Source organism: Tursiops truncatus, chromosome 6, assembly GCF_011762595.2.
Source record: "Tursiops truncatus isolate mTurTru1 chromosome 6, mTurTru1.mat.Y, whole genome shotgun sequence".
NCBI lineage: Eukaryota > Metazoa > Chordata > Mammalia > Artiodactyla > Delphinidae > Tursiops > Tursiops truncatus.
In genome coordinates, this window is record NC_047039.1 from 111,820,711 (window position 1) to 111,844,712 (window position 24,002).

The following is a 24,002-nucleotide window of genomic DNA, read 5'->3' on the forward strand; positions in this document are numbered from 1 at the left end:
TCCCTCCTTCCTCCAAACACCTGATGGCGTAGGGAAGGTGGTGGACGCGAGCTGCACTCCCTCCTCAGCACACTCCTAAGACACAATCGGCAAGGCTCAGGGTCTGTAAGCGTTTGACAACTTCGGTGCCACCTGCGCTCCTCCAAAAGGGCTGTATTAAACCCGATGTGCCGGCCAACCCCCAGGAAGGCAAGCACACACCAAAAGCAAGGCTGGATGGCTGTGCAGACCCGGCCCGCCACCTGGTTTTGAGAGCTTCTGGTAGAGATGGCTCCAGTCACCTCCCCCCACACCACCATGACACTTTGTGGGAAGAGCGTGAATTTGAGGCAGATACAGGTAGGATTTGTGGCTCTTTGCCAGAACAAAAGGATCTTACAGGGACTAAAGCCAGATTCCACTTGTCAGCACCCGCTCCAGCCACCCAAGGTCACCAACCAATCCAGACCCTGAGGCTTTCCATCTTTGGACAAGTTCCTACTTTGCCTATAAGCCCCTCAGAGGCCAACGTGAGTCACTTCATGTCAATACAGCAAAGTAGTGCAAAACAATAAATTTTTATTTGTTCACAGTTAAACACAAGCAACTGCCTTGACATTTTAGAACGTTCTAAGAAGGACAGCAAACCCTTTTGATTCCAATTCCCATTCACTAAGATTGTACCATTTCCTCTTGCAGTTCGCATTTATGGCATCTGATGTGGATTGTTTGACATGCTTTTAAGATCAAGACGGGAAGGTGTAAACCTTTTGACAAGAGATGACTTCCTTAAATTTAGCTAAAAGCAGTCAGCCGAAACAAATCTGTTTTTCAGTGATGGGACCCCTTTAAACTGCAAGTCAGCCACATATGGTTGATCCATGATTGAGTTACAAAACTAGATTATGTCTTAGCAAAATCTGTTCCTCCATAATGTATTTATGGTCCATAGACGTCTTCTGAAAAGTGATCACTGATTCTTCCTAGTGCAAAATGCCTGGCTGCCTCTTCAATAAGCCAAAGTCTCTGCCGCCAAGAGCAGCGCCGTACCCTCCTGTCCAAACACTGTATCGAGGTGGGGAGAGGGAGGAGGGGTTGGCCTGGGGGGGAAGGGTCTCCTCTAAAAGGTCTACTCCAATGGTTCAACTAGTCTACTTATCCCCGAGGATGGACAATTTTGGGGCACCGGGACGGGAAGGGGGAGAGAAAGCTCCTCTGCCTTCGTTAACTCGTTTCAAGGCCAGAAGCCGTCGTGGGCCCAGGTGCTCGACTATCGCAGGCAGGTTCCCCTTGTAGCTACAACCATCTTCTCTCAGGGCGGCACATACAGACTGCAGGACGGAGTGGAGAAGACGGAAACACCACTCCCCCGGGCACATCAGAGTCACGGACGGGGAAATGAGCCACGTGGGGACAAGGGTCACAGCAGCAGCCCGGGGGCCAGGCCCCAACCTCAATGTGTTCTTTCATCTATAAAGAAAAGCTTAATCAAGTGCAATCAATTCCTCTGTTGTGGTCTGGGGGAGGGCAAGGGCACATGTCAGAGAACTCTGGATGTAAACAGATACGCAAACATCTTCGCATACTTGTGGCTGGTCAATTTTAACGCACGTACCTCGAACAGTGAAAATGCCCAGAGTGAGACGTGCCGATTTGGGTCATTCCACGAAAGACAGCTTTCTTCCCCACGCGAGACGCACACTTCTGGGTGGGCTCGGGCTGCTCCCGGAGCCACTCTGAGGAGACGGCGGCCTCTCAGAGCATCCGCACAAGCTGGGTGGCACTCCACCTCGAGAGCAGCTCTGGACTGAGTCTTCACTCTGCCCAAACCCTCCTTAGACCTGTCCACACTTTCTAACACCTCTTACTGCTTTTGGTTAGAAAAACCGCATCTCCACGTAGTACTGTCTTTCACTTGTTCTTCAGTTATTTCTTTCTGGCTTCAAGTGGTATGTTCTAGTATTTGGTGAAAATTCACATTGACTGGTCATAGCACTTTTGTTATATTCTCTACACAGAGACACCAATTTTTTACTCTTAACCGTGAGTCTGAACATCTGTGGTCTCCACGGACCCTCTCTCATCATCATGATCATCTTATTTATCCTCTTTACAAAACTACTAGAGTTTTATCTTTCTCAACAAAAACACTGGAAACTACATGTGCTGTTGCAAATGGGGACGGCCCAGGTCTGGAGTTTTGTTTCCCACTGTCCTGGTTTTGCCCAGTGGGAAGCCGGCCTCTGTGGCCATGGTGGCACGGTGGGCTAATCTTTCCAACTGTCAGTGGCTTCCAGGACACTTCCCTGGATTGTAACAGTTTACCTTTTAAGAAGAGTTTGGACTATTTCCACCTAAACACATGACATATATTCTGGCTCACAAAGCAGCTTATCTATCACTTCTCTCTCCACTCACAGAGCCTAATAGGAACCTTCAGCAGCTTATTCCCAAAGGTTGGGCAGTTCTCCCTCCTGAAAAACCCTGCTGACAAGCCTAGGGAGGTCACATCTACCCATCCAGCTTATATGGTTGGTCCCAGCACTCATCTCCAAGGAAACCTCTGACCCAAGAAATGGTCTTCATCTCCTACCTTTGGATTTCAGTTAGTTTTCTTATTCATGACCAGATATTTCTTCCAATTCCACAGGGACAAATTTCATAGACTTGTGACAGAACCTTGTCAAAAGCTTTTAAAATCCGTGAAAGCTCTGTCTGATAGAGATTCATGTACTTACCTACCTGTAGTAGATTCAGGAGCCCATTCTCTCTATGGAGACCATGCTATCATCTCCCCTCCCGCCCTCCGCAACGATGCTGCAGTGCTCCCTTTTAAAACAAGGGTTCACGCTCCCAAGACTCCCAAGAAGCAGACTCCAATCTTCTCTCAGGGTCTACGCTGACCCTGGTTAGTGTCAAGTGCTGAGCGGAACAGGTTATGGACACTTTTGGCCAAACAGCTCTGAAGCGGAGGCAAGCCTGCTCCAAGCGACTCCGGTGGAGGTTAACCCTAACGTCTGTGAATACAGGCTCTGCCTTGAATGTGATTGTTCTACTGCCTTTGCCCTGCCTGTTCCCAGGCCTGAATTCTCTCTCGGGAGTTCCTCTACCACTATCACCTTTCCATCCTTAAAAATACTCACTGCAGCATAATCGACTGACCCGCTGACTCTTGGCAAGTCTATCATTTTCAAAACCAAACCAAACTTTACTATCGATTTACTATCGACTCAAGTCCTCTGCATTATAAAAGCCTAAATGTTCAGGCTGGGTACCTTCAGCATGACTCCAGGCCTCCGTCCCCCAGCCGTGGCTGAGTAAAATCCATGGCCTCCTAGAGCCCAGAGGAAGCTGCGTGCAGCTGCTGGGGTCGGCCACGGTTACGAAGCTGAGCAAACGCATGCCCCGGCGGGAGGAGTATGCCAAGGGCCTGCAGCCCGGGGCCCCAGTCCACTGTACCACGCCGCCTCCTTCTTCCCTGTATTTTTACAATCTGTCCATTAAACAAATGTTCTCCTTTCTTTACATTGGCCTCCTTGCTTTTGCAGTTAGGGTAAAGGCTACATTTAAGTGCCTGGTACCTTTGTTCTGTGGCACAGATCTCCTGGGCTTGGGGAGGGGATAAGCATTTAGAAACAGTTTTAATAGTTACCTTGTAACTTTTCTTTTCCTGGATTTGTTCACGTTTTCCTTTTCTAAATAAAACTGTAATAGGAAACCAGAACGTATTGGATTTTAAGCTTTCCTTTGGAAAAAGCTGAATTAAACATCCATGGTGTCATTAATACTCCACATCAGGCATCCAGCGGCAATTGCTGGCCCCGCGCTGGGCTGGAGCAGTCGGGCACACACCCTTCCTCAAGCAGGGATCCATCAGTCACACCCAGAAATCCTGTCCCAAGGAGGTGGTCTGCCAGTACAGCCATGGTGACGTGGAGCCTCATTCTCTAGCTCCCTTTGGTTATTTAGGAGGCTAGAATATTTATTGCCACACTTTAAAAAACAGACTTTAACCCTCATGTGCTGGAAGCTTCCATATGCACTAAAGTTTCGTACCATTTCAGTTCGCCGTTTCCCTCTTCATGGATGAACCCTTCTACACTTTTAACTGAAAGATGAGAAAGAAAAAAGCCAAGTTCACTGGCTCTTTCCTACCAGTCTCCCCCTGCCTCAGCCTCGGCTGGATCACCAGGCAACAATTCTTAGGCTTCTAGCATTCACTTCGGGAGCACCTGCTGAGTTCAGATTCTCTGCCACGACCCATGTTCTGACTTGCGTCACCTCTCCCGGGCATGTGCAGGCAGCCCACTGGGTCCAGGCAGCCAGCTCTGTCAACCCTCTCCAGGACTCTGCTTTAATGCTCTGCCATGACCAACATGTGCAAGGGCAGCAGCATCAAGCCCCCTGCAGGGTCGGCCCCTGAAAGTCAGCATTGGTGTGAAAAAGCTGTTACCTTTTTGGTGGCCTAGAATCTACTATAGCGAGGCAACTCTCACAGCCTGAGACACGATGGTCGTAAAACTTTGAAGAAACTCTTTGGACCTTCAGAGCCTTTCTGCTGCAGCATCCCAGAGAAGCTGACGTAAACAGGAGGCACATGGGACAGGGAAGAGAGGCAAACAGCTAGCACCGCCCCGCCTGCAGGGGCAGGTCCTCAGCCCCGCACTTTCCTTTTCAGGGAGCTGCTCCAGCCACCATCCTCCCTCCTGCAGAGAGCACGCCTGACCACCCACACCCCAGCCTGTAATCAGAACAGTACCAGCTTTCAAGCAAACGCCACATAGGCAAGAGGTAGTGGGGCAGGGGGACAGAGCGTTCCCGAAGGGGAGCATGGTCTCCACAGTGCCAGCTCCAGACTTTTCCAACAACAGACCTTTGTTCACATGGAACTTTCTAGGAAGCTTATCAGAACCGCCAGAAGAACTTAAGAGAGAATAAACCATCGTTTTTCTGGATCTGCGGCTTTAGATGATGGATGTTAGAACCAAAAGCAGTGACAACATCTCATTTAAAAGCTCTCATGTGAAGATGATCAACTTTGCATGTCACATCCTCCTGGAAAGGGACAAAACCAGACTTACCTGTGATGCCAACAATGACCTGGGCTCACAGAGAGCCCGCCCAGCTAACTGAGCTTCAGGAAAGGAGCGGGTGGTGTGTTAGACTCCAGGATTACATTTGGCCTCATATTGCACAGGTTCAAAGGACACAACGATTTGGGGGGAAAAGGAAGAAAATAAAGCTAGTGAGGAACGCACCCTGGCCCTCGGGTTAGTACACGCTGCCAGGTAAATGAAAGAGAGGGTGGCCGAAGGGAAACCGAAGAGGCATTTCAATGCCAGCTGCAAAAACCGTTCTGCATTCAGTCAACCGTCAAAGGACCCCCATCCCATTTCCTCTGCGGGAGCTATAGCCCCTCAACGCCTGGAAACAGGAAAGCTCTGAAACGGGCACTCGCACCTCCCGTTCCAGGCCGGCGATACACAAGTTAACACTGATTGACACCGTCCCTAGCTGTGCTCGTGCTGCGCCTCATTGTAGTCCATGATACGGAGCTGTCCCACGCTGTCTGGCTTTGGGGGAGGTGGCTGCGGGCCGTCTAGGTTCAGGGGTGGCTTGGCTTCCACACCCGAGTCTTTGCCCAGCTCTGTCTTTAGGGTCTCAGAAAGGCTACTGCTGGTCAGGCTGTCCTCATCGCACTGGCTCTCACTCTTATTACGAAATAGCTCTCGAGCCTTCATGCCCAGGAAGCTTTTTGAACTAGGAAGTGAGCCGACAGTCATAGGGATGCCCGTAGTGGGCTCTCCCACGGCAGTCTCCCACCGACTGCTGCATGGGCCCACCCTCGGGTTTGGGGGTTTCTCTGGGGTAGAAAGCTCACTGCCGCCGCTGCTGCTGCTGCTGCCGCCGCCTCCGCCTCCTCTACTTCCGCTACCGCCCCGGGCGCCGCCGGGCCTGGGGGGCTTGGTCTCCCCGTTAGGGCCAGATGCCTCTTCATTGTTGTGCCCTGTCACAGAATCCGAGCAGCCGTCACGACAACAGTCGAGCCTGTAAGAAATCCGAGGACGAGAAAGGGAGCCGGTGGTTGCAGTGCCCGTGTTTGGGAAGCATGGAATTCGGACGCGCGCTCGCCCCGACGCTGAACTCTGCCGGCCCCCTCTATGTTCTAGAAGAGAGGACTCCCGTGTTGAGAGCTCATGAAGAGAAACCTAAGCCACAACCAGGGATATCAGATGGCGATCTTAAATAGGAACGCCTCCCAGGACCATTATCAAGTGCCTCGGGCCCCAGGACAAGGAACTCAGAAGGGTGGCTGGGTGCTCTGAGGGATGCAGCTGAGAGCTGCAGGCTCGCCTGTCAGGCTGGGACCGCTGCTAACACCACGCAATGCCTCCCTGCTCTGTCAGCGGCAGCCTCACGATGAGGCCATGGCTGCCGACTCTTTGCTCCTACCTTTCTTCCGCCGCTTCGGCTGCTTCTGTTTTTTCTTCTTCAAGTTTTTTCAGGAGGCCATCCTTCTCCAACCTGCCGTATAAATCTAAGATCTCCAATTCAAACACTTGGGTGATCCTCTTCTGAGCTTCATACCTGCTCTCTGCGGCCTGCAGCTGTCCTCTGAAAGATACAGACCACCCCAGAATGTGGGAAGTTCTACTTAAATACATCACAGCAAAAACCTTTCCCCCTGAAAGTTACCTTGCCTGGAGTTTGACATCCTCTAAATATTTTTTCTGTTCCAAAAGAAGGTGGTCTTTCTTGGCTAGATGAGATTCCAGTTCCAAAATCCGTTTTTGAGCAGTATCCAGCCTCTGATTCTGCTGGAGAACATGGCTTCTGTTTTTTTCTAGTTCTTTCCGATATGCAGTTTTCATCATTTCTACTTCCTGATAACAAAACAAACAAAAAAGGAATTGGAGTTAGTACTTTTAAAAAATGAACATGCCATATCCACTTTGAAACATCAATGTAACAAACACTGAGAAGGTACTTTATTAGTATATTGCTAGTGGAAATAGAAACTAGTACAACTTTCTGGAAAGTAGGCTGGCAGTAAGTACCTACTAATCCTTCCCTGAAATCTATCCCTTAGGAAATCATTTGAAACATGAATAGACATTTGGGCACAAAAATAATCAGCACAGCATATTCAGAAGAGCAAAAAACTAGAAACTATGAAGTCTAACGTCAAGAAAGTAAATTAAAGTACATCTTCTATTTAATAAGATTTTTAAAATTATTTGTATCAGTAAAAGATAAAAAAGCAGATTATAAAGCCACGTGAATAGTGTGATCAACTATGTTAACACACACATTCTGAAAACACGCCAATATTCAGTTATGATTTCAACACAGTGGAGGCGTGGGCCGGCACAGTGGTGGTGCAGTTCAGTGCAGTGGAGGTGCAGTTCAGAGTGGTGGCGGTGTAGGCCGGCGCAGTGGCAGTATGGGTTGTTTGTTTTCTTTTATACTCTTCTCCCTCCCCTAATACCAACTAAGATAAAGCTAGAGACGCAACAGGAATGAACATCTGCAGACCAGGTACCCTGACAAGGTTTGTCAATCACGCCAGGAAGACAACCTGCCTGCTGACCGATGGAAACAGCAAGTGTGCGCTATGCTCAGAGAGAGGTGGAAAGGATGCTCTTCTAACAAGTATATGCTATGTTTGTGTTGTGTGGCTTTTTTATTGTGGTAAAATATGCATAAACTTGAAATTACCATACATTTGTCTTTTTAAAAAAGATAATAAACCATACGGAGCAAGGAGATGAGCTTCCCTGAAGGCACCCCACCTCGAAGATGGCCAGCAAGCCCAACGCTTCCTCGGTCAGAACGGGATCGAGTTAAGCTCAGGACTGGGACCAGATAATGCGGCCGCTCCAGCTATGCCTGATGGCTCCAGGCTTCGGCATAGGTTAGGTAAACAAACTGAACTCTTGTCGGAAACGACAGTAAGTACTTATGGAGAATCAAACAAAGCACTGAACTAGGAACATCTATGCACTATCACTAACTCTCACAGCCACGTAAGAGGGGCTACACCCAGTACCTACCAGCCATTCCCCACCTGACGCTCAGATACCCATTCCTCGTTCCCTACTTGACTGAACAAGAGGAAGCCCAGCTCCAGGTCCAAACACAGGTTCAAAGCCATGGCTAGCTAGGGATGGACACATGACATAATCGTGGCCAATAACAAGGGTGGGAGGTCTGGTGGAGAGTTCCTGGGAAAGGTTTCCTTAATGAGAGAGACCTGCAGGAGGCGATGCTCTCCTCCTCCAGGGGACATCATGACATCTACCTGTGACAGTGTTCACTGTGGCACACACTTTGCAACCAGGAGCACAGACTGCCCAAAGACAAGGTTGAGAGGATAGGTCGAGTGGTGCAGAAGAGGGGAAAGAACGAGGCTCCTTGCTGCTGTCCCTCAGCTGCTGACTTGACCAACCTGGAACTCACCTGCCTCGGGACTTCTTGTCAAGAGATATAATGAAACTCTTTATGGCTAAGCCGGTGAAGTCTTTTTTTGTTGCTGCTTACAGCTGAAGGTTGCAAGTCAGTATCACCATGCGCATTTTATGAACTGCGAAGCCAGGCCCAAAGAGGTCAGGTGGCTTGCTTGAGGTCCCAAGGGGGTAAGTGTTCCAACCAAAAGACAGCACCGTGGCACCCATCCACATTTCTCTCGGGAGAGTTAGGAGTGTGTTTAAGTAAGCTTTTTCAGAGGTTCTCTAGTCCCTCGGGTCTCTTTTCCCTTCTTTCTTTTTCTGAGGCCATTATACTTCCAAAATTAATGAGAGCTGGTTTCTAGAGAAAGTTCCACATTTAACATCCTTCTAAAGGGAATCTGAATCTGAGAGTTGAGAGAAGCTGAGAAATAAGAATAACTATTATGAAAATTCCATCTCTCTGATTCTAAGACTACTCCCTACATTTGGCCAAGGGAAAAGAAAACAAAGCTTTACAAAGCAAAAGCCCAAGAAATCCTAAAAAGAAAGCCTGTGTGTGATGAAGAAGTTAGTGACAGGAAGCATCTAAGCATTTATTCTTAAAATTCCATTCCCAACTCATTCACCAACATTACCCGAGGCTATTTATAAAGTGACATGAAACTTCTGCCTCGACACCACTGGTAAGGCACTAATTAACGTAAGATCATCCCGACACTGGCCTTGTTGCCAGGCCTGAACCACCATCTGCTGAAATCAAATTCAACATTACGAAGAAAAAAAATATTTCTAGCAGTATAAACCCACAGCCCAGAGAGTTATATGCTAAACAGAATTGGCTCCCCATCCTTTTTCTTTATCTGTTAGCCTGTCTCTCTCTCTTTAAAGACGGGGGCATGGGTAAGAGAAGGAAAACACTTTTGGGACTTCCCTGGTGGTCCAGTGGTTAAGACTCCACGCTTCCACTGCAGGGGGCACAGGTCTGATTCCTGGACAGGGAACTAAGATCCCGTATGCCACGCGGTATGGCCAAAAAAAAAAAAGAAAGAAAAAGAAAAAAAAAGAAGAAAAACACTTCTATCACCTAGTCTGTACCAATTACCATTATGTGCTTTCACATATAACTGATTTAATTTCAAAGCAACCCAACTAAGGGAAACAAGTCTGTGTGACAGCTGAAAAGGGCCTGTGTTGCCAGACCAGGGAGAGGTGGAAATGACATTAGGTCTGCCACGCCATCTTTCAGGAAACAATTCATACACCATTCTCTGTGCTGTGCCATAGACATATTGCCTGGGTCCTAACAGCGTCCCAGGTAGGGTCTGGTTCCTCAAGCCCACATACCTTTGTGGTGTCTGAATGCTTGTTCTGCAGTTGTTCCAAATACAGCTCGTTGACTTCCCCGAGAACCAACAGCTGCCTGTTCAAGAACTCCATCTGCTGTTGGACCGACTCACTATTTGAGAGCTAACAAAAACACAGAAACAAGCAAAGTGAAAGATCTGACGACACAAAGCTAGCAAATGGACATTCAACAGGGAACCAGCTAGGAGCACACTATTTCAGGGCTGAGTCAGTGTAAACAAGCCCCATGGTTTCAAAGGCCACACCAAAACGGCTGGTGGGGAGGAAGGGATACAAGGGCAACAAAAATGGACAGAAACGTACTTCAAAATTGTCCCTATGCAAAGGGGAAGAGGCGCAAATGCTCCACATCAAAACTGGCCACCCACAGGGCACCTCGAGGAGATGGGTATGTACACAACCACCACAGCAGGGACGTTAGGTCCAGTGGGATAAAGCCCTGGAGTAAACCCACAGGTTCTTGAGTAAGTGATTTACATATGAGTGCAATGACTTCCAAAGAGGGAAAGATCATAGCTCAAAAGCCTGAATGAACTCTTCACATTTATGTGAACGAAGTATTAAGAACAAGTTCCCAGGATACACACAGACCAGGGCTCAGGCTAGGTAGTTCCCTGCTGCAGGGCCGTCCATGCACTGTCTGATGTTTAGGAGCACCTCGGCCCCTCCCACTCAATGTCAGTAGCATCAAAAACGTCAACCAGTGGTGGTGCAGTGGTTAAGAATCCGCCGGCCAAGGAAGGGGACATGGGTTTGAGCCCTGGTCCAGGAAGATCCCACATGCCGCAGAGCAACTAAGCCCATGTGCCACAACTACTGAGCCTGCGCTCTAGGGCCTGTGAGCCACAACTACTGAGTCTGCGTGCCACAACTACTGAAGCCCGCATGCCTAGAGCCCATGCTCTGCCACAAGAGAAGCCACCGCAATGAGAAGCCCGCGCACCACAGCGAAGAGTAGCCCCAGCTCACTGCAGCTAAAGGGGGCCCACGCATAGCAATGAAGACCTAATGCAGCCAAAAATAAATAAAACACAAAACAAAACAAAAAACGTCAGCCAAAAATGTCTCCAGATATTGCCCAATGTCCCCTGGGGGGAGGGGAGCAGAATCACTCCCTGTTGGGAAGCCCTGACACAGACACACGAGTACTACGCGTGTCCTGTCTGGAGGAAGGACATCAGCAGTGGTGTGGGCATGGCCCAGCTTGCTCGCCTCTTACCTTCTGAGACACCTGGCTGAGCAGCAGCTCGGTGTGGCACACCTTGCTGTTGGCCTTCTTCAGCTCTACGCGCAGCTCCGCGATCATGTTCCTGCAGTCCTCCAGCTTCGTCTGCCCAAGGAGACGTGCCAGGAAGTTACAGGGTGCCAGCAGGCCAGGCCACGGGTGCACCTGGCCATCGGCCCACAGACAACCGGGAAAGCCTCGTGCCTCTGTTGCTCTACTATTCTTGGGCCATCAGGCTTAAAACTAACTTAGCTTTAAAAAGTAAGTTATAGTTAATTTCTGAGTTTCTGACTGATTATCAAAAGGAAAAACAAAAAAGCGCTTATTAAATCTGCAGTTCCCAAACTGTGCACCAAAGAGCCCTGGGGCTACACAGCAGGCTCACAGAGGCGCTGTGGGGCTAGTTTTAAATTTCGAGGGAAACACAGCGACATCTACTGGTCATGATGTGAACTACTAGCTAGAGGGAGCTCAGCGTTTCAGTTATCAGGTGCTCTACGTGCCTGTGGAACACGTATTATCTTTGCAAAGCTGGGCTTGCACATGGTTGCTGTGATAAACATCACCATGAGAAAACCAATGTGAAACAGGAATCGAGGGCGTCAGTGTCTCATCTGATTCCAAGGTCTGAGACTCGGCAGTGCCCAACAGGTACACACACTGCATTTGTAAGTGACCATGGTCACTCAAAAATGAGATTGAAAATTGAAAAAAAAGTATGTGTATTATTTTCTAACAGCTACTAAGTCATTAGGACCTAAATCCTAAGTTGTCTGGATCTACTTACTAGGCAGAACTGTTAGATGTTTCTTTTGGCTGTGGAGTACCAGGAAAAAATTAATGAAATGCCGACAGAACCGTGGACCCAGAAAGCTGGGGACCCTCTGCCCTAAATAAAATGTACCTGACGTGAAATCTACGTGCCACGATTTCAGAGCTGAATCAGGTGCCTTCCCGCCCTTTCCTGGCGGCCTCTGCCGGGCGCCGCAGCGCGTACCTGTAACTCCTGGCTCTGGTTGTAGAACTCCTCCCGGTCATGCTGAAGCTGTCTGATCTGGCTGTGGAGCTGGGTGACCACCGTGTCTCGCTGCTCCTGAAGCTGACTGTATCTGGCTTGTTCTTTCTGCAGACTAACCTTCCATATCTGGATGTCTTTCTCTTGTAACTTCAACTGGTCTTTCTAGCAGAGACCAAAGAGGCCATCATTTTAGCTGCCTTCCAGCACGGGCAGTGACCCTCAAGTTCAATGCATGCTGCAGACACTTCATCTGAACAGGCACGAGCTAACCACAGGCCCAGAATCTGACAGCTCACTGCTGTCTAACTTGGCTTTTGGGCAAGGGTTTCCAAATTCCACATTAGCAAATGGATCAAAAGTTGCTTAAAGGACTTTTCTCAGCGATCAACTTGCTCCTGATACTTTCAAAAGTCCTAAGCACCAGCAATGAAGTAAGTGCTGGTACTGGCCAAGGTCGCTCAAGTGAGGAACACTGACTGAACGCTTACCTTGCACCAGCAATGCGCAAATGCTTACTGACACGGTTTTTTTAACCACCACAGTTAGAAAGTAGATGCTGCTATTATTATTCTCATTTTACAGAATGGGTAACAGAGGCCTCCAGAGGCTAAATGACTTTCCTAAGGTAATGAGTGTTAGAGCCAAGGTCACTCTCCAGGTCTGACTGGCTTAACTGCCCTCCAAGTTTCTGCCATAAAACTGCTTCAGGAGAGCCGGTTTTACATTTGGAGAAACAAAATCACCTTTGCCTCTGTTATCATCATAGCCAATTACAGACCAACAGACACAAAAAAATCACTTGTCCCCGTGGATTAGAAGAGCTGCAAGGGAATTCAGGGATGTGGCCGTTCACGTATTAACCTCAGAGACGAAGTGACCTGCCCCAAGCCGCACGAGCGGGCAGAGGCAGGATGGAGAGCTCTGGCCTCGATCCCCGCCCGGGCCCCGAGGTGCTCACCATGGCAGCGTTGTGCTCCTCCAGAGCGGCTGCCCTGGTCACCTTGCGCAGGAGCCGCCTGTTCCGAAGCGCGTGCTGCTGCCTCTTAAAACGCTCATAGAGTAACTGGTTGTGCAGTAAAAGCAACTGGTTACGGAGGGAGCGGGTCTCATCTGAGGGAGCGGAGCCTGATTGTAAAGCAGAGGGAGGGTGGCAGAGACGCCTTTTACACAGCGTTCAGTCAAGCCCCAGCCAGCGGTTTGTTAGCTTAAGAAACACGATTCTTGAAGAAACAAAGTCACTCACTTTGCAAACGACCACCTGGTTTCCAGCCACAGTCACTCAATGGGGAAGGGGGAGGGGCAGTACCTACTACCCATCTTCCTTTTAAAGGAACGCACAGGGGTACAATGTAGGATGGCTCTTTGAGAGCTCCAAGTGTTTTTCCCCACAAATCTGCTATCTATCATCTATCTATCTATCTATCTATCTATCTATCTATCTATGACTCCATTTCTTGCTTCTTGGAAGGTTATCGCTCAAGAACTGTCCCAGCACCACTCACTTCACTTAGATCTTTTCTAGGGAAGGCTGGCATGAGGCCTGCCTCTTTGCACTTCTGTTCTCAAGCACGTGGTACTTGCCACTTTTCAAAAATAGGAAATGCTGACTTTGCAACACGTGAGAGACTCTGTACCCAAGCAGATAACCCAGCTGGAGCAGTAGGGAAGGGGAGATGTTTCCTATAGGGCACCTCCTTCAAGGACAGAAAAGGCAACAAAGCAGGATCTCTATGGGCTGGATTTGGAGCTAAAGTAACAACTTTACCTCCGAAGTGGGTCCAGTCGACAGACTTGCTGGGTAAAGACAACCTAGGAAAAAAAAGTTTTTGAGTGAGAAAGTTACAGATCTTACCTAGAAAAATTTAACTGGACTTTTAATTGCAGCAACATTAAGTCACTTCCTTGTGGTCACAAGTGCACAGGCATGAGAAAGTTTCAAACACAAAGCCCACCTGGGGTAAGAGGAGGGGCCTTATAGCTGATGGAAGGGGCCCCCATTAAGCACCACCAAGTTTCCAGAGTGGAAAGGCCCTAACTCGGAGCTCATACTGTAGCCTCTGAACTTTGGTCAGCTCTCCAAGGCAACTGAGTGATCAAACACACTGAGAGCTCTTTTCAACCCTCTCTGTTGAGAAGCTACTGTCACCCAAGGTTAAGGAAAAAGCAGGTAATTTACCTGAGTCTATTACACTAAACTTCATTCAAAAAGGGATCATAAACATTAATCTGTCAAATTCCACCTTAGGTTATTCTACAGAAGAAAAATTAAAACTAGCATTCCCCAAGAGCCTGTTTAGAAATGGCATCACTGTGGACTAGTGATTCCCTTATTCTTTCTCTAGATCACCTTTAAAAGTGTAATAAAGAAGGGGTGAAACCAGTGCTCTCTGGCAGGTTCTTAACCCATGTGAGCAGGGGCAGGCTGCCATGAACTTGCATTGAAATGCTGACGGTGTTTACCTTCCATCTAATGGACTATGTTACCAAAACAAAACAACAACAAATCTGCAGCTGGAGAAGGAGACTTCGTGACCATATTTCTATATTATTTGAACACCATAACCTCATCCTCAAATTTTCAGAGAGCAAAGATGAAAGCATTTGAGCTTCTTCACAGCACAGTGGCACAAAACAGCCCAATATAAAAGACTCATTTTTAAATGGCCTGTAACCTAAGGAATTACCTGAGTTTAACGCGCCTGTGTGGAGGATACACACATTCATGTACGTCAAAGGCAACAGGCTAGAAGGACGCCTGACAAAACAGCGAACCAACTGCCTCTGGTGAGCACAAGAATAATTCCTGTTTCCAACCACCAGCTTCTTGTAGTTTATAATCAAACGGAACGTTTAAAGGAAAAGAGAACAGCGCTGCCGCGCCTCACCTGTTGAGCTCCTTGCTGTGCGCGTCTGCCCCTTGCTGTATCAGTCTGTCCAGCACTTCCATGGGGGAGGCAGAGGGCATGAAGTCCTCCTCCGTGTTCCCTTTTGCTTTCTTTAGCAGTCCCTCCGTCTTCTTGCTGACAAAATGACGGGCAGTCTTTGGCAGTGCCACCTCAAAAAGATGATCGTATGGGGGAGGTTGCCCACCGCCAAACCCCACTCCCCTCTGAGGTGGAATTTTAAAAGGGCTGGGAGTGAGGATGCTGCTCTCCAGAGAGGCCTGGCGCTCTCTGTCCCCGGCAGGGCTCTCCTCGGCGCCTCCGCAGGGCAGGTCTATGGGGGTAAAGGCTTGCTTTGGGGTGTCAGGCCCCAGCCTGTCCAGGGCGGAGTTCAGAGGCTCAGGGTTCGCACCGGTGCCCTGGGCACTGGAGACGGCTGAGTGGGTCTTCCGCGGGCAGCCCGGGAGACTGTCCCGGTAGAAGGGAGAGTCAAAGCCTCCGCGAGGAGCTAGGGGCTCGGCGTCGGCTGTTGTGATCTCAGAGAGTTCTTTAGATATTGCCGCTGCGAGCAGGGAGGGAGAGAAGAGACAGCACAGTCAACAGGCCAACCTGGGTAAGGTCAGGCAGTGTGGGGTTGCACGCTGCCCTGGGCCCCCCAGAGGGACAGATAAACAGTGGCCTCCCTTTACTGGGCACAGGACTCAGAATACAACTCCCATCTCCTCCCCCAAGAGAAGAAAAACCAAGCAAGCCTGTGTGTGTTGACGCTAAATCCTGGTACTAGGGCACAACGAGGGCTTTATCAACTCGCAGCGATCCCACGCAAGGCCAGAATCCCGCACGTGTTACCTTCTTCTTTATCTTTTTCAATACTATCTTCTTCAGAAGCCAGGTCACCTAAAAACCCTGGAAGATCACTGAGAGTGACAGACCCTTTGCTCCCAGGTAGCTCTTCTGAAGAGAAACAAAGACAAAGAAACACACTGGTCACCCCCGTCACTGTGAAAACTGCTTCCACTGTAACAGAATAGGTCTACTATGGTTCCTTCTGCTGAAGACAGAAAGCTACCACAGAAAGCCAAAATATGACAATCATCTAACTAAAGGTACCAAAAAAGAATCCCACAGAAAATATAACTCTCTGTTCTTAACATCTCAGAGAACAGATGAAGCCACAGTTCGACCAGCTCAAAACACAGGCACTTAAGAGCTCTGGGGGCTGTTGTTATGAGGCTGGCTTTTCGAATTAATTATGTTTCATTATCTCTGGGCTTCAGTGATTTGTGGTGCTCCAGAATGTCCCTGTCTCCACACATAGCCCGTCAAGAACCAAGCAAGGTCTCCTGTTACCCGAGGTTTTACCTAATCCTCTGTCATTCGGAAGATGGTGTTGTCTATGTAGACAGGGCCTTGCAGAATCTGTTCTCTCTTCCTGAAAAGACAGGTACCACTTATATCACAAGGCAGAAAATTGTGTACATGTTCTCTAATATTAGAGAAATATCCTAAACACCTACAATTTTAGCATATTGTAGCGGAGTTTAAAGTTTAGCCCCATGGTTCTCAAACTGCTTGGTCTCAGGATGCCTTCCTATTCTTAATAATGATTGAGAATCTCAAGGACTTTGTTTATGTGGTTATACCTATTGATAGTTATCATGTTACAAACTAAAACAGAATTTTAAAATTATTAATTCACTTAAAAATAACAAACCCAGGAATTCCCTGGAGGTCCAGTGGTTAGGACTCCGGCTTTCACTGCTGAGGGCAGGTTCCCTGGTCAGGGAACTAAGATCCCGCAAGATGTGCGGCGCGGCCGGAAAAAAACGACCCAATACACGTAAACATAAATAACATTTTTATGATAAATAAAAATAAGTTTAGTGAGAAGCGTCAAGCTGCTTCACATTTGTGCAATCCCTTTCACATCTGGCTTCGGGGAAGAAAGCTGGGTTCTCATGTCTGCCTCTGCTCTGCTGCTAGGCTATTCTGGCTCAAGTGTATGAAGAAAACTCTAGGGCCCACAGATAAGTAGTTATAAAAAGTAAACAGACTGTTTAGATAACTGTGGATAGCCATCTTTGATACTACACTAAAACTTGACAAGGGGTGTTTCTTCAAGGTTAGTTACAGTGCAGAATCTGGAACCATGGCAATTCACTCTTCACACCGTGTCGAGATCCACTGGTCTGCCTTGTCCCCCAAATGCGTCTTTTACCTACGTGTGATTCTATAACATATACACTGGGCATGTAGAATACTGGGTCACCAAGGTATGCAGATCTTCTAAGTGTGGCAACATTTCATTATACAATATCAAAAACTCAAATTATTAACCAAGCTTCCCAAGACTTTTCAATCTCATCATAAAAGACTTGGGGAAACTGTTAAGCTCTTGGTGCCAGATATCAGTTTTTTAATATTCTAGTTTCACCTTTTTATCACTGGCAACAAATACCGTCAGTTGTTTGTCTTGAAGTGACAGACCCAGTTTGTCATCTAAGAAGCTAACTGCCTGCCAGACACTCAGGTATGAGTAACCATAGTTTGTCACCAGCTGTTCTTTCAAACAAAACTGCTGCTCCATGAAAAAAAGCACCTAGTTCAGCTCTTAACTCAAATAACGGCACAAGTGCTTGTGGTGGCCACCGCACACCGGTACGCACTCAGGTGCTTGATGTCCATTTCCTACTCCATCACAAACAATATTAAACATATGCGTTCTTTCTATGGAATACTCAAGGTTTGTTTTGTTGTTGTTTCTTTCCTTCTGTTAAACTGAAAGAACGCATCGAGGAAGAAGAATGCAATGCCTACTAGGAGAGTGTGATCGATACTAAGGGGCCAGCCCTTTTACCCGCCATTGTTTCTGTGCCATGAGTATAAGTGCCAATGTGGTAAAGAGGGCGAATAACCACTTAGTATTACTAAGAAAGGAGTTCTGACCTGGCAGATGCCCTTAAAGCGTTTGAGCAGTGAGCAGATCTGCAGTGAGCAGATCACACTCTGAGAGCTGCTGGTTAGTCTATTTTTTCTACCTCAACAAAATAAAGGCCATATAGGGTTAGTCTATTTTGAATTGATCTGATTCAAACCCATTACATTTTAGGTCAAACTTCTATCTGGCATAACAGGCTTCACAAAGTGAGGCTGGAAGCACGTCACCGTGCTCGGGCGGCGGGGTGGGGAGGGCGGCAGAGGAGCCCAGGCGAACCTTCTTGGGGGCTGTGGCCATGGCCTGCGGGAGCGAAATGTGCGCGTAGTCGTCCGAATGGCAGGGCGGGGCTGGAGGAGGAGAGGTCGCAGGGGTCCCCAGAGGAGTTCCTTTTCTACCTGCTCAGAGACAAGAGCAGAATAGACACACTTGGAGGAAGTAAAACAATTAGGAAAACTGCCAAATTTGTTTCCGCTTAACTATTACTGCAAAGAAAGCTGCTAGAGTTAACTTTCTGGGGATCTAGATCAGTCTTTTTTTTTTTAGATTCACTTTATGTGTTCTGAAAGCTCCAGGGGTTTGTATTGTCAAAAATAGGTTTACTACTACAAATGGCTCTCAAACTCACTATTAGATCTAAGAGATAGTTCCTTATCATAAAAGGCCGGCCCCAACCAACCAGTCAAATCTAACCTAAGACATACATACCCGCTGTACCAAAGACTTTACTGTAAGGGTGTGACAGATCAGGTGGGACATTTCCAGGAGAAGTTGGAGGAGTGGTCATCCCACAAACCACAGACGGGCTCCAAAGAGTAGCCTAGAAGTTAATAAGGCAGGTCAGCGATGAGGAACGAAGAGCTACACCTCCCGAGTTTTAAGTCCAAGATCAATGATCTTAAACTTAGCCTTTCAACTGGAAAAAGGCATCTTATTAAAGCCTTATCAAGAGACACATTGCATTTTGTAAGTCTAGACTCCAAGAGAAAGCCAAGTGGCAACAGTAACTTCTCTTGCAAATGTCATGCATCCTTAAAAACTAACTCCTGAAATGAGCAGTGAGAGATTTTCCCAACCATAGGCTAAATCCTGACCCAAATGGTCAGCTTCACCAGCAAGCAGAGAAGAAAGCAGGCACACTATTTGACACCATACTTGTGGCGGCTCAGTTAACAGCCGTGTCGACAGGGAACTCAGAGTCTGAGGTAGCTGCCCTGGCGTGTTTAACAACATCAGCCGAGAAGTGGAGTGAGGGGTAGAAGTAGCACTGCCTACAATGGAAGGGAAAGAACACAGGGGGTCAGCGTGTGGCTTCAGATTATCCTGATAAAGAATTACGGTCCTCGAGACCATCTGATCATTTAAAAGCCTCTTTAAATACCCTTTGGAAATAAAGTTTAGTAAGGTTTGATGTCTAGTTAAGCTTTAGGATAACTTGAAAAAGCACAACCTGTATGACAACTTTGCTGGGTGCTACCTATAGATAAGCCTAGACTTTTACATGAATCCAGTTCTGAATCGTCCAGGTTCATTCAAAACTGTGTCAATGTGACAGCCCAGAGGGCCTCACTAAAAGTGTCTGAAAAAATCTAAGATTCCTTTATGAGCTGGAGCCTAGAAGCCAAATCCTTTAATCCATTTTCTTTGTTAAGTGTTGACACATCCCAAGTCTGCTGACATACTATCAAGAAGGAGATCAAGGACATGGGACTGTAAATTAAATTTAGGGGAAAATGGAGCCAAATTCAAATTTTAAATATTTGGGAAACAGTTCCTAGGAGCTGACCTAAGTCTTATTCTAGGAAAGGGAAAAAAACTCAACAAAAATAAACAATGCTTTCTAGAGACAAAGTTGTAAAGCAGATAAGTACCAAAGTCACTTTACCATAGCTATTCTGTGTGTCAACATAAGAGCTGGCGGTGACATCGGCTGAACGATGAGGAAAACGGGCTGAGATTTGGTGAGACACAGAATAGCCATCTTCATATGAGGCTTCTGTAGGGTCCAGAGAGATTTTGGCACATTCTATGACAACATCGTGTGTTTCTAACCTCTTCCACCTGTGAAGGCAACGAAAGTCAAGAAGTGCACGTTATAATGCATTTATTCAAACCATCAAATGCTGAAGAGTGCTAACTCAGTGCCAGCCACTGAGCCATGGCTAGCAAAGAACAGGCAGAACCGCGCCAGCCCAAGTACTAATCAGCACTATGATAATAAAGAATTAGCCGTTCATTTTACAAACCTATACCCTCCCTATTTAAAATGGTTATATCAAGTTATCAGAAACTAGTCCAAAACAAAAATTCCATCAACAAAAGACCAGGCATAGCCTCAGAAGAGAACACAAACTATGCAGAGCAGCCACCAGGGGAAACTCTCCTTTGGCACAAAGGTAATCAAACAAGAGGGAGACCTGGAAACCGCCAGGTAGCTGAGGCTGACTTAAGGTCTCCTATCAAAGCCTCAGGATTCTAATCCATCCCTAGACCAGAAATACAATGCAGCAAGTCTCAAACTGAGAGAAAGCCCATGAGGATATCTGAAGAATTGTCTGAAGAGTCCTGTTATGTGATCCAGAGTTCCACTTCTAAGAATTTAGCCTATGGAAATAGACACACATCAAGATGGACAACACTCAGCGTAGCTTGTAATAGAAAGAAGAAAGGTCCAACCAAAGAGGAAGATTCTACAGAAGAAAAATTATTACACCACCGTGAAAAAGCATGCTTTCAGCAGATCAGTGGTTGCCAGGAGTGAGAGAGGAGACTGAACACCCCTCAAAGGGCATGAAGGAACTTTCTGGGCAGCTTCCAATTTTAGCTGCTTCCAGCTGAATTGTTACCCTACCTCCATATTTCTATGCTTCAAATTTCCTGATGTCTGAATTTTTAGACATCAACTATTTTTTTAATTAATTAATTTATTTATTTTTTGGTTGTGTTGGGTCTTCCTTGCTGCACGCAGGCTTTCTCTAGTTGTGGCGAGCTGGGGTTACTCTTCGTTGCGGTACAAGGGCTGCTCATTGAGGTGGCTTCTCGTTGCGGAGCATGGGCTCTAGGCGTGCAGGCTTCAGTAGTTGTGGCACGCGGGCTCAGCAGCTGTGGCTCGCGGGCTCTAGAGAGCAGGCTCAGTAGTTGTGGCACACGGGCTTAGTTGCTCCGCAGCATGTGGGATCTTTCCGGACCAGGGCTCGAACCCATGTCCCCTGTGTTGGAAGGTGGATTCTTAACCACTGCACCACTAGGGATGTCCCAAGACATCAACTATTAAGGTCCTTATGGTAGGAGAGGAGTTAGGTCACTTCCGTATATCCTTTTCCCTTCTCCCCAGTGCTCTCAAAACAGTGTATCATTGTTTTGTTGTTTCAAAATTGATTTTGAACAATTCATTATAATGACTAGATAAGCACCACTCATGGCTGAGCCAAAGAATATACTACAGTATTTCCTTTGCTGCTCAATCTAGTTTCTCCTGGAGTTTGAATGTTGTTGCTCCTTTTCCTCGGTCTTCTAATGTGTCTATTACTAATCCTTCCTAATGTGGCTCTAGCAGTTCTGAAATAATGCCTAATATAATTTGTTCATAATGAAATGCAAATAGTCTACCAGGATTATTCACCCTCTCCTAAAGAGCTCCCTGCTGGAGCCCTCCCTCTCCCACTGGTTGTTCTCAGCATTGCTGTGTTATACCAAGACTTCTCTTGACCAAGACCCTAAGTTATGTCCTCCATTTCGTGAACTCTGTGTCTTCCTCGATTTTACTCTCGTTTTGGTGGAAGACATGCTCTAGTGGTTCACTGAGGAAGGGTACATGTGAGGTAAATTTGAGTCCTTGCATGTCTAAAAATGTCTCATACTTGATAGGCAGTTTGGTTGGGTATAGAATTCTAAGCTGATAACCTTTTTTCTCTCAATTTTGAAGGTGTTTCAGAAGCTAACCTCATTCTGATTTCTGATCTTTATAGTTTTGGTTTTTTCTCTCTGAAAGATTTATCCCTGGTGTACTGAAATTTCACAATATTGAGGCTTAGTAGCATTCTTTTTCATTGACTGTGCTGGGAACTAGATAAGCACCTTCAATGTGGAAACTCACATCCTTCAATTCTTGTATTTTCTTGTATCATTTTTACTTGTACTGGAAATTTTCTTCTGTTATTTCTTTCACAATTTCTTCCCCCACCAAAGTTTTCTCCTCCCCTTTAAAGACTTCTTTACTAGACTTCCTGGACTGATTATTTTAAATTTCTTCTTTCATTGTACTCATCTCTAGCCTTTGATTCTGCTTTCTGAGATATTCTCAACTGTACCTTTCAATTCTTTTACTGCAATGTTTATTTTGGCTATCATTTTTCATTTTCAACAGTGCTTTCTTTAGTCTCTGACTGTGCCCTTCTGTGGCATCCTGACCTTTATCTATGCACAAATGCTTCCTCTCTGTAGCTACTGTAGATGTTTTCTTCTGCTCTCTGTATTATCATTGTTTCTAGCTCCTTTTTCTTCTCTTTACATTGGTCTCTTATCTTTGGTGTTAGAACTTCCTTCAAAGGCCAGATGACCCATCTATCCAAGGTGAAGGAGGCTCTGTAAGTTGATCCAGGAGGCTTCCGAGTTAACACAGATAGGACATACACATCCAATTGTAGACTCTCCCCAAACCCCACCAAGCCTAGAGTAAAGATTCCTTTATTTGTTTCCTTTTAAATATAAACCCACAAGAAAGAGAAGAATGAGAAAACAGAGAACAGCACCACATGTTTTTGAAACTAGAAAGCAGATAGGCAAGTGGTGACTGACTCAGTGAATCCAGGAAAGCAGAATCCTAAGCTGCCAATGTTTCAAAGCTAAACGTCAACCTGATTTATACTGAGGAACCCTTAAAAAGCTAAAGAATTGGTATACGTCGAGTACTTCTGTACACCTGTACTTCTGGAGATGAGTGACAGGTAGGTGAGGGCAGCTAAAACCAGTAAGACAGGGTAAAATCTACCGAGGAGCAGTTAGAGCCCTGAGACTCTGACTCTACGCTCCCACTTTTCTCACCAGAAATCCAGATTATTCTCTGAGGAGGTTAAACAGAGAGTATCGGGACTGAGGTACTCCAGAAATGGCTGAGGGCACGAGTACTATTCAAACAAGAGGATTAAGTGAGCATGTACATTCTGAATGCCAAGACTACTAACCTCTCCCCACCAAGCAGCCTCTTCCCTCTAGGAGTAGCCAAATCCTGGCCAGATTAGACATCAGAAGACCCTTTCCTGAAAAAGTCCGACCAGCTCAAATGGAAACCAATACTGACATCAGCATCTCCAACAGATGCTCAGATCGACCTACAAGTGAACAAGCCCCATCCCTGTGAGCAAAGCTTTTTAGTCTCCTCACCCAGATATAAACCAATATCTGCAGAAAGCCTCAAATTTTTAAAAAGAATAACAAAAGAGCAGTTTAAAGGAAACAGATTATGTAGGGAAAAGAAAACCTTAAAAAAACGCCTATCAATCTTATCAAAGACATGAGAGACTCCATCCATGAAATAAAAACAGGCTACTATAAAAAAGGAGCATTCAGAGAACTAAAAAGAGCTCTTAGGTACTGAAAACGTGGCAGAAATGGAACTATAATAGAAAGATCAAGAGCTAAAGACAAGGAAATCTTTAGGAATATTTCCTAAAGAGAAGAGGAGAGCAAAGAAAAGCAGAGAACTGCTCCAGGAAGTCCCAAGCAGAATACTAAGAGTTCCAGAAAGAAAGACAGAGACAGTCAAGGAAAAGAAATCAAGCACAAATAATTAAAGAAAATTTCCTAGAATTTAAAGATAGGAGCTTCCAGATTGGACAATGAGAACACATTCATATCAAGGGACATCACTAGGAAATTTCAGAATATTACAAGAACAACCAGAAGACAGTAAACACAGATGATCAGAAATCAAAATGTCTTTTGATTTCAATAGCAGCATTGGAGGCAAGGCAGCAATGGAATAATGCCTTCAAATTGCTGAATGAGAATGACTCCCAATCTAGAAATCTATACCCACATAGAAAATGACATCCTTTCTCTAAAAGCTACTAGAAGATATATTCCATGAATGTAAGAGTAACCGAAAAAAGAAGGCATGAGATACGGGAAATGGGAGAACCTGCACAGG

At 46.6% G+C, this 24,002-nt stretch overlaps 1 protein-coding gene across 6 annotated transcripts in view; it reads right to left on the bottom strand.

The window, feature by feature from the left end:
* Positions 1-538: 538 nt before the first annotated feature.
* Positions 539-24,002, bottom strand: part of TSC1 (TSC complex subunit 1) — a 48,841-nt gene continuing 25,377 nt past the window's right edge. For 4 of the 6 annotated variants that reach the window (XM_019920224.3, XM_019920225.3, XM_073806738.1 and 1 more), the window contains 15 exons: positions 19,740-19,915; positions 19,010-19,125; positions 18,563-18,674; positions 18,134-18,252; positions 16,282-16,351; positions 15,769-15,873; positions 14,923-15,481; positions 13,803-13,846; positions 12,996-13,162; positions 12,017-12,199; positions 11,014-11,124; positions 9,774-9,896; positions 6,676-6,863; positions 6,433-6,594; positions 539-6,027 (listed from right to left, as the gene is read on the bottom strand). In XM_019920224.3, coding sequence (XP_019775783.2) covers positions 5,490-6,027; positions 6,433-6,594; positions 6,676-6,863; positions 9,774-9,896; positions 11,014-11,124; positions 12,017-12,199; positions 12,996-13,162; positions 13,803-13,846; positions 14,923-15,481; positions 15,769-15,873; positions 16,282-16,351; positions 18,134-18,252; positions 18,563-18,674; positions 19,010-19,125; positions 19,740-19,915 — 2,773 coding nt within the window. In that variant the 3' untranslated portion in view covers positions 539-5,489. Of the gene's footprint in view, positions 6,028-6,432; positions 6,595-6,675; positions 6,864-9,773; positions 9,897-11,013; positions 11,125-12,016; positions 12,200-12,995; positions 13,163-13,802; positions 13,847-14,922; positions 15,482-15,768; positions 15,874-16,281; positions 16,352-18,133; positions 18,253-18,562; positions 18,675-19,009; positions 19,126-19,739; positions 19,916-24,002 lie in introns of those variants that run through there. The other 2 variants (XM_073806739.1, XM_019920226.3) reach the window with 2 other exon arrangements.